The 10,866-nt window shown below is 34.4% G+C and overlaps 2 protein-coding genes across 2 annotated transcripts; both read left to right on the top strand.

Annotated features, from left to right (window-relative positions):
- The first annotated feature begins 4,860 nt into the window (after positions 1 to 4,860).
- Positions 4,861 to 7,291, top strand: LOC143609625 (uncharacterized). The gene is made up of 4 exons (XM_077084333.1): positions 4,861 to 5,272; positions 5,358 to 5,411; positions 6,184 to 6,309; positions 7,100 to 7,291. The coding sequence occupies exons 1-4, from the start codon at positions 4,916 to 4,918 to the stop codon at positions 7,280 to 7,282; spliced, it is 720 nt and encodes a 239-aa protein (XP_076940448.1). The 5' UTR covers positions 4,861 to 4,915; the 3' UTR covers positions 7,283 to 7,291.
- A 1,435-nt stretch (positions 7,292 to 8,726) lies between these two features.
- On the top strand, positions 8,727 to 10,491 carry LOC143609624 (uncharacterized). Its single transcript, XM_077084332.1, has 6 exons — positions 8,727 to 8,807; positions 8,895 to 9,113; positions 9,208 to 9,374; positions 9,952 to 10,033; positions 10,132 to 10,200; positions 10,294 to 10,491. Exons 1-6 carry the CDS (start codon positions 8,727 to 8,729, stop codon positions 10,462 to 10,464), a joined length of 789 nt encoding a protein of 262 aa, XP_076940447.1. The 3' UTR covers positions 10,465 to 10,491.
- Positions 10,492 to 10,866: the final 375 nt, after the last annotated feature.

The raw sequence follows: 10,866 nt of genomic DNA, 5'->3' as shown, positions 1-10,866 counted from the left end.
AATTGTGTTATGGTCTCTACGAACATCCTTCTTTGGCCCGACCTAACATTATCATAGCCTTTAATAACATTATACTATTCAATAACTCAATTCAAAAACTTAATAACAAATGAAATTACCATTATGCCATCAATTAGTTTACTTAATAACATTCTACTATTTCAACGAACTCAGTTAGTGGTTTTTTGAAATGTTTATCACCCTAACCATTAGTAATGGTTTGGTTTGGTTATGGGTTAGGCGTCAAAGTTTAGCAGCTCGTTATCGACTTTCAATAATTAAAAATCATTACTAATGGTTTGGCTTACGGTTTGATATAAAAACCATCAGAATTGGACGGTGAACACCCCTAGTATCTTAACATGTTTGGGGTCTTGTACTTGACTTTTGTTAAAATGTTTCTGTTAAATTTTATAAAAATGACAATTTTACCCTTTTAGCTAACTACAAAAATATACTGTTAAAAAATTGAGTTTGCTTGATCCCAAATACGTTACAAAAGTAAACCTGAGACTTTTTATGTAATTAGCGTAAACAGCAAAACTGTCAGTTTTAAAAAAAGTTTAACAATATTTAAACATGCCACAAATAGAACCACAGATACCAAACCTATTACTTTTCACAGTTAGACCCCAAACTTATTTTTGTCAAAACTATATAAATTAAAACATATTTCAAACCGCTTACTTCATAAGCTTATTTATTGAATTTATAATATTAATTACCTCTACACACGATTATTGATTCGAAAAAGTTTGCAAAGCTCAGAAAGTCAAGTCATGCACGGCTGAGGAAATGTCACATAAAATAGGAATTTCTCCAAATTAGTTGTGAGGTTTTGAAATATTTACAGTCTCTTCAGAAGTTCAATCCTCTTCACAAATATCAATTTCTCCTGTACCAGATTTAATATCAATAATAATATATCATATAAAAAAACTCTGATAAAGAAATTTGTTTTAATTTCTTAAAAATGAGATAAGACTAATAACATCATTTACCATGGAGTAAGTAAGGCTACTTCAAATGACAAATGATGAATTTGATTGCTTCACTTTAGTTCAAGATATTCGGTGACCGTGTTCCTTTTGCAACATATTAGAAAATAGTAAATTTAATCATTTTATATAAATAGTACCTGTACTAAAATAATCTAATGATATGTGATTTAATTGAACATTTGTAATAGAAAGACTACCTTTAAGTGCTCTTTATGCTTGATGTTTTCAAGGTCCAACTTGTGGACTCCATATAATGTGGAGATAATAAGAACTTGTCATTGAGATTTAGACATAAATTGTTTTATTATATGACCTCATTCGCTTGATATACATCCCACCAGTAGAAGCTCCTGTTGATATACAATATTAGTAAAAGGTAAAACTCACAAAACAAGCTGTGCGAGTTAAGTTATGAGTTTGAGAAAAATGGGCCATCTTTCAGCTCCTATCTATATACAATTACTTTTTTTTTCTCTATTTTTAATTTATGCGATGCTAATTATGAGTGCGAGTAATTTTAACTTATAATCCTTCCTCGTTTTTCAGCTTCGACTTGTCAATATACACATCTAAGTATTTATTTTTTGTCCTCTGAAATTCACCAAGATCCATTTCACTGGTCGATGTTAAAACGCATTAGAATGTGAATCCCTCATAGGTAGGAGTGCGAATTAGATGTCCTAGTTTAATAAACCTTGCTTTGCTAAGAGTAGCAAATGACGGATGTTTATTGTGTAGCGCGCTGTTTTACATCAAAGGTGGCGTTGGTTAGGTAATTTTACATTTTTCTTAACATAGTGTTGGAAAACAAACTTTAAAAGATGAATGGTCATAAATTCCTACCTTTGGGAAATGAGGATTGGATATGAGTTCAGAAATCACTGCATTTAGTTCCTTCACAAAATCTTGGCTTCCATAATTCCATCTATGCTCTTGAACACCTAGAAAGATAACTTTATGAATTGCATAGGTTTAATAATTCAATAAAGAACATACTGTAAATATTGCATATGTAACAAATAATAAATTCTCGGTAATTTGTTGTTAGATGAAACTGAAAGCATAACCAAGTTAGCCCAATTCATTAAATTGTGGTGGATTCAAGGTAATTGCAAAAAGCCTAGACAAACTTACATGTCGAACACAAAATACAAACCCTAGCATTAATGAAAATGGAACAAAAAACCACGAGACAGGCATAAGAAACAATAAAATTGAAACAATTATACAAGAATGGCAACCAAAACAAACACAACAATTAAAAAAATGCCCAAACCAAAAACGTTGCCTTGAGACAAAGGGAACCAAATCTACAAAAGGATTTCACCATTTTAGCTTTGGTAGACCTGGAAGCTTCCGGATCTGTAAAAAAAGTTTGAATTTGCAGAAATTTTGGAGAGAAATTGTAACGTAGGAAAGAGTTAAAACCCTAATTTAAAAAATTTCAAAACAATATAAAAATTGAGAATAAATAAGCTACAAAAGTAGATTAAACCATGATTTTAGGCCATTAACCCAAACTTAAACTTCAAAGTAATAGAGATAACAGACAAAATCTTCAATCGAAAATGCAAACATTACAGAAAAATTTTGCAAAGAAATTATTACCCAAAATCAAACCTCTGGTATTACAATGATGAGTGGAAGAGTGAGCCGTCGATTGGAGTAGAAATCGATGCAATTTCCTATTCGTGATGAACAAGCAGCACTTTGCTATCTTGCCATTGTATGGCAATTAAGACTTCATTTTTTCCTGATTTGAGAGAGAGAGAGAGAAAAGCACAAATAACATCTGGATCTTGCTTCAACTTTTTGAAGAAATCACTTGTAGGAAATTCAAATTTTGAAAGTGCTTGCGACCCTTGGCGAAGTTACAATGAGCGGGGCTTCAATGATATGCTTTAAGAGTTGTAACTCAAGCTTTAAAGCTTGTAAAACTCTTAATTTTAAGAGTTTCTGGTAAATTACTATGTTACCCTTCCTATATGTATTATATAATATATAATAATAGTATAAATATATATATATATATAAATGCACATTACTTTTAAGTTCTTTTTATGCCAGATCAATATTTTGTTTAAAACTTAAAACATACTCATTTATATAAACACAACCCAAATCGACATAGAGTTAGTAAACAGGCAAAAACCCATTAATGAACAGTTTATTGTTTTTTAAAGGCTTTTAGGAGTGGATCTTGTGACAATATGGTAACGCTAGAGAATCGAGTGTGCTACCTCGAGAGAATGGTTGATGACATTGCACTTAATTTATTGGTTTCAGTTAATACTTAAAGAAGTTGTTATAACTGCTTTCATGAATCTTTTGAAAGCCCGTTTGGAAAATACAACGGTTTTTCATAGCATCATACACGAGGACCAAACATGCAAATTGGCTTACGACGAGCCTTAAATAAAAGGTTACTTTAACGGCTCGGCCTATTAGATTTAGAGATGACCCACTGCAAGAAGTGGGTTGGTTTTTTCATGTGTATTTTTTACTAGGTTTGATCTTGTGGCTTATTTGGTTAAAACAGGAGGGTTAGACACAAGTCACTTTAAAATAGGGTTGTTATACATTTTGACAAAGAGATATTTTTTACTTGAGAACAATCCGAGTTTATTGAAATTGAGCATAAAGAACTTTAAAGGTGTACATTTGGTTGTATTTTCATTAGGAAATGCATGCTAAAGGTTTAATTTGACTCTTACTGATTTTATTGACGGATAAGTATTTGACATTACTAGCATAAACCAACTGATATATCTATCATACATGTGACTTTCCTGAGTTTTTTTTATTTATTATTTTAAATAAAGTTTTTTAATTTTCTGTATTTTTTAAATAAAGTTCTTTTAAATGTTTTACATGTTAATTAAAAATAGGAAGTGAATAGGATATTGTTATTCGCGTATTCATATGGTGTTCTACAGGAAACTAAGATTATGCTATGGTTTTATGTGATTGCAGATACATACTTGAACACGGATGTTGGTACTATGTCCCCATTTGAACATGGATTGGTTTTTGTTCTTGATGATGGCGAAGAGGTATTATTTTCTTACCTTTAAATCATTACACAAATTCATAGGCTTTGTTTAACTATCGATAGATTACATGTGATGAAGAAATAGGGGTTTGGTTAAGCAATGTATAACTCCAATGCAACCTAATTTTGTCATGGAAGCTAAGGTTATTTTTCATAATTTTTTTTGTAATTGCTATTTGTTTCTCGTAGCAACGTAAGTTATACTTTTGGTCTTCTTCACTTGGACATTGAAGTGATTATTTTGTGTGGTTATGTATAATTGTAAAGGGTATGTTATGATTCGTTGCCATTATTAGTTTCTATCTTTTTGGACATTTTTTACTCTATATAATGCCACCAATCTGGATTTTATTACTTTGTTTTACTATTGGGAGGAAATCTTAACACATCATTTGCAATCATACATAACCACACACCTAATCATAGTAATGTCTAAGGGTTAGAAAAAAGTATAGGTTATTAAAATCGTATTTGTTATGAGATTTTATGAAAAGAAAAAAATGAAACTTAGCTTAGATGGTTTATAAATGATACATTTTCCCATCTTTTTTTCCTTTCATTCCCATCAAGTCAAGGTGGGGCAGCCTATATCAAATTGCTTAAAAATTTTGAAAGCAAATTAAAATTGTCATACTCTTTAACTAATCTCACATATTGCAAACATTATAACGCACAATTAATGAAATTAATATAAAAATTATACATTTAACAAAAATTTATAAAAGAACTAAATAAACTCATATAACACTAGGACTAAAAGCTGTAAACGAAAAGAAAGAAACGGAGACGTATACTCTGGGGTTGGGCATCCATCCATCCATCCATCAATCGTTAGCCACAAACCCAGTGACCGGCAGCCACCATGGCGACAAGCCTCCCATGGCACCCACTCGTCCACTCCAAATCCCAGCTTTCCACCACCAACAGACGCTTCCGAGTCCAGGCATTCCGGCGATCCGATTTCGACGTGTTCGCGAAGCGTATGGCCTCCGGCGAAGCCTGGAAAGACGCCTGGCGCAGCGCCAATAATGGGTTCGAGCAGCTTATTTACGAGGCGAAGAAGACCGCGGAGCGAATCGAGCGGGAGTATTCCGTTGGTCGCCGTCTGTCCTCCGTTGCACAGTCGGCCTCTGACCGCGCCAGAGAGCTTGACCGGGATTACTTGATTACGCAGCGCTGGCGGACCTTTACTCTCGATTTTACTCGGAATTGGCCTAGGGTTTGCTTTGGTTTTATTCATTTATACTTCTATTATTTCAAAAGTCTTGTTATTTGAATTCTAAATATGCAATTTTGTGTTTCAGTACAGGAAGCAGTTTAGTGATTTTCTGGATACTCCTTTGGGGAAGAGTTTTGGGGTAAGCATTGTGGTTTTGTATTATTTATTTATTCTTACTTGTTGCTTTTGCATATAAACTTGTAAAACCTTTAAACACCTGGCATTGGAAGTCCCACAGATGACTAGGTTTTTGGTATATAACTATAGAATAGATTATGAAAGCTATGATAAATAACTGTTTCACTAGCTTACCTCTTCTATTAGCTTCTCCATTAAACTCGCCTTTGACTTTGATACTCATGAATTTAGACATTCACTCCATATAATTTTGCCGAGTTGAGCCAACCACTGGATACTTAACAAGTTAACAGAGGGCTTGAATCTTTCTTGTCTATCAACTGTAGTATGTGCATCTTTGTATGAAATTTAGGGTTTAGATTTTGTGTTTTTTTTTGACTGATTGCTGTTGTTTTAAGTGAGTTTCCTTGCATTGCTCCCTTTAGATGAACCAAGAATTGTACTATACAATTGAAATATATTGACTGTGTATAATAGAGTTAGATAGGGGCTCTTTAGTTATCTTCCATATATGATAATTATATAACCTGTCTAATAGTGGATACCCTTGAAACAAAGTTTTAATGGTTCTTTGTTTTAGGCCTTGTGAAGCATTCTTCAAAAGATTTATATCAATACATTGTAACAATAATAATATCAATTGCTTAAATGACTTTGTGGTTACTCAATTCTAGTGGAGTCACCGAAGGTTACTTACGTCATAGCAACCTGCCAAAGTTTTTTTTTTTTTTCCTGTTTTGTTTAAATTGCTAATTAAATGATTGATTTTGTAGACTATCTTCTTTCTATGGTTTGCACTTTCTGGATGGCTGTTTAGGATTCTGATATTTGCAACATGGGTACTACCGATTGCTGGCCCGTTACTTATTGGTGCTGTTGCCAATAATCTCGCCATTAAGGTAATTTCTTAGTTATTTATATGTGCTTTTAGAATAATAAGTTTTTACTCTTGATTACTATTTGTGGCAGACTCATTACTCAACCACCCTACCTGTTTATTTTGCCACCTGGATGATATTTTATTGGCCTTATGTGTATATGTGCTTTCAATTAAAACAAATTTTTTTTTTTTTGACATGGTTGATAATTTTTAGAATCCAGAAAATGGGTTGAAATGTATATCAATTATCTTTCTCAAAATTTAAAACTTATTCCAATTGCTGTGATTTTTTCAAATTACTGATTAAAGGAAGGATTACAACTAGGGGTGTGCGCTAGTTAGTTTTTGGGTTTTTAAAATCGTTGTGCTTCAGTTTTTCAGTTTTTGGTTCCCACAACGGTCGGTTTTTTCATTTGGGCTTGAAAATTTTCGGCCGAGAATGAAATGGCCCAGGATCAATATGAGCTTGAAAATTTTGAGTCATCTTTTCTAGTAATGATTAATTGATCATTACACATTTGAACAATGAACCTAAATGTCCTTGGTTTACAATGTTTGTTATTTTTTTTTATAAATTAATTACTTAAGTCGTCTTTTTCGGTTTGGGGTTCGGTTTGATATTTTCGGTTTTTGGTTGATGGAAACCCAAAACCGAACTGAAAAATCTGTTTTTAAGAAAACATAAAACAGAACTGTCGGTTTTTTATCGGTTTGGCGACGTCTGTTCTTTCAGTTATATCGGTTTTATGCAACCTCTAAACACAATATGTTTTTATTTGAACTTATTATTTTACTATTGAATTCCACAGGGCGCGTGTCCTGCTTGTAAGAGACAGTTTGTCGGTTACAAAAACCAGATGGTGCGATGTGCTGGGTGTGGAAACATTGTTTGGCAGCCGAAAGGAGACTTCTTTTCTAAAGGTGGGGCCCGCCCTTCGTCGTCTTCAAGATCTGATCCCAAGATAATAGATGTTGAGTTTGAAGAGAAGTGAACAGATGATCCATAAATACTAGTAGTAAACAAAATCAAACCACTTGTTGATGTATGTCTATTTTGTTTGCCTTTTTTAGGAGTGATAAATATGGTTATGTAACTATAATTCTCTTTATTGAGTTTAAAAGCTTACTTTCTACCATCATGTTTTTATATTGTTTTTGAGGACCTGATTGTTGGACACAAAAGAATTGAGGTTGTGTGACATCCCATTGTTTCTAGCAGAGCATATAAGTGGTACCCAAAAAGACTGTTTTGGGTTCTGGAGAATGCACCTCTTTTTAGAGAGGTTTAGAGGTGCCAAAAGGCCCGGTTCCGGACCCAACCCGGTGGTTCCTACCCGGAACCGGACTCGACCCTACCTTACCCGTGGGCATGGACTGGGCTTGAGGTTTCCCCCTGAAACTGTACCTGGAACCTGAACCGTTCCAGACCCGGTGGAATCGGTTCTGCCAATACCCGGTCAAAACCTGATCCGACCCTACCCGAAACTCGAAGAAAACCCGATGGAACCGGTCAAATACCTGATTATACTCGGAACCGGTTCCTACCCAGACCCGGTTTCTGAGAATACCCGGTTTGTGCACCTCTTTAGTGAACATTGTGTCAGGTCAAATATGAAATCAATCTTAATAGCATTGGTTTAATCAAATGGAAATGTTTTGAGATTTTGGTGATTTGCATTACAAACATTTATAGTCCTGACCCAGTACCAGCATAGGTAGAAACTGTAACTTACAGTTTACAATTACCTCTTTGCTAGTATTTACATTGCAACTTATGCTTCTTTGTTGAAAAATATTATGGGCTACCAACGTTACCAACCACTCTTACCAACTCCAACATACCAAAAGGTGTTACACGCAAAAAAAAAATAGCTGAATTTGAGAGGTAAACTTGCAAGCTGTTTGAGTTCAGCTTGATAAAAAGCTTGAAATAAGGCAAGCTTGAGCCTTGTATGCGAAGATGGATAAAACTTGTTGAGCCTTAAGCTTAGTGTATTTTTAAGTTTTTAATCTTTTGTGCTTTTGTGTGTGAATTTCCCATTGCATAGCCGAGTTTTGACTTGCTTATGATTGTGTACACAAGTTTGAGCCGAGCTTAGGCTCGTTTATAGTTTTCTTAAATTAGATGAAGATGAAAATAATAAAAATAATATAAACAATTTAATTAATAACAATTAACGAGTCATTCTAGCCGACCTCTAGCTATTGTAAGTTAAAATATAGCGTCAATAATCTCGTTTGTTATAGAAGGGACGAGAAAACATGACAAAATTTCACAATATAAATAAATAAAAGGGATTTGAGCGTGTGGCAACAAGTGTAAGTTATCCGGTAGTGAGACTGACCAATCACATCCACACACAGACTCCTTTAGTTTTCCCTTTATCAACGTCTGTCTGTCTTGTGCCACCCCACACCACACCACACCACACCAAAATGTCTACGACCACCACCGCAAGCACCGGTCCGGCCACTGCCTTCTCAACCAGAAACCCACACTCACCACCACTTCCACAGGTAACAAACAACTTATTATTTTCACTCTGATCGATCGTAAATAATAATAATAATAACAACCAACATTCATTATTTTGAGTCTATCAGAAAACCATATTTCTAGGAGTATCACTTCAAGACGCCAAAAGGGGTGTCTCTGTTTCCTTCATCAAATCCAATGCACCACTCGTTTCTAAAGGAAACAGAGGAGTATTCGAAATCAAAGCAAGAAAAACTGCCGGGGGCCAAATTGAGGTTGAAGTTGATAAGCCTTTGGGTCTCACTTTGGGCCCCAAGCCCGGTGCCGGTGGTGGTGTTATTATCACTGTTAGTTTTTCCATCTCTTGAATTATGTTTATTTATTTATCTGCAATCTTTTTTCTTTTATTATTAATTTTTTTTGTGTGAGTCGTGAATATAGGGAGTTGATGGTGGCGGAAATGCTGCGAAAGCGGGCTTGAAAGTTGGAGATCAAGTGATATACACCAGTAGTTTCTTTGGTGATGAACTTTGGCCGGCTGATAAGCTTGGCTTCACCAAAACCGCCATTCAGGCGGTTCCGGATTCGGTTTACTTTGTGGTTAGCAGGTAGTGACTAGTCTAAGATGCTGATTATCTTGTAATGTTACGGGTGTAGGTGGGTTGGTTTTGGGCTGAAAACCAAAATTCAGTATTTTTGTGTTTAAAATTGTTATTTTTTTTCTGGGTTTGGTTAGGTTTTTTGTTTCTATGATTTGGGATTTAATTTTTGGTTCAACAAAAAAATGGGCCCAAATTAATAAGTTTGTGCCTAAGTCTTTTTGTTAATCAATATTTACTTTATTATGCATTTGCGCTAAATATATGGTTACACTTAAAATTTTATAAATTACTTCAAATAATAAAGTGAAAATCCTTAAATTTAGTTTGGTTCTGTCTTTTGATTTTAGTTTCATGCAAAAGCTAAACCGAAGTGAAAATTCGATTTTACGGGAATATAAAACCAAACCGTTGGTTTTTATTTGGGTTTGGTTATTCCGGTTTCATGCACACTCCTATGTAAAATGGTTTTGAAATCTTGTAGTTTTATTGAAAGGGGTTTGCTAAATATATCATTGTCTTCTGGCGGTTCAGTTTAACATACCCCTATAAATATTTGAATGTAAAAGATGATGATTTGATGTAGGGGTGCTGACGTGGATGTTAAACGACTGCCAAAACGACCCGCTCCCCCTCGTTTTGGACGCAAATTAACTGATGCTCAAAAGGTTTGTCATCTATGCATTTTGTTTCGGCTCGTTTGAATACAACTTCAATGATTTTGACTTGTTTAATCCGTTTAATATAATATTTTGTTGTGTTCTAGGCTCGCGCAACTCATATTTGTTTGGATTGTGGATACATATACACGTTATCGAAGCCTTTTGAGGAGCAGGCAAGCTTTCGACACTCGTTTTAATTATCATCTTATAAGTAACTTCAAATTTTAACTAACAAAAGTTGGTGATTTTGGCTTGGAAATTTGCAGCCGGATGGCTACTTGTGTCCGCAATGTAGAGCACCAAAGAAGAGGTTCACAAGGTACGATCCAGAAACCGGAAAACCAATTGGCGGGACATTGCCTCCCATCGGTGTGATTATTGGACTTGTGATTGGTCTTGCCGGAGTTGGAGCATTGCTTGTTTATGGTCTTCAGTGATCAACATTCATTTTGAATAATATGTTTTGTTTTGGCTGGTGAGTGTAACACAAAACCTTACATTCATAAATTATAATACACGCGTTAAATGTGAGAAGTTATGTTTCGACTTTCATTATTCAAACACGATCATAATACAAACTAATCTTCAACCAAATAAAGATCATAATACGCAGCTTGTTGCCCGTTTGTCTGCCACTTTATTGTAATCGTTATGATTTTAATGATAAATTAACGTATCATCGATAAAACAAATACACAAATATAGATCATCACTTATTGATGTGCTAAAAGTAGTCTAATAATTATTGACTAAATTACATTAATCTAGACACTAAGTAATACTCTAAACTCTCTAAAACTCGACTAAACTACTAATCGGCAAGTGAACCGATCGACTCC

Source organism: Bidens hawaiensis, unplaced genomic scaffold (genome assembly GCF_021521415.1).
Source record: "Bidens hawaiensis isolate Kalapana, Puna unplaced genomic scaffold, B.hawaiensis_p1.1 tig00006688_1, whole genome shotgun sequence".
Lineage (NCBI taxonomy): Eukaryota > Viridiplantae > Streptophyta > Magnoliopsida > Asterales > Asteraceae > Bidens > Bidens hawaiensis.
The sequence above is the reverse complement of the archived record's forward strand: the minus strand, read 5'-3'. Positions and strand labels throughout refer to the sequence as shown.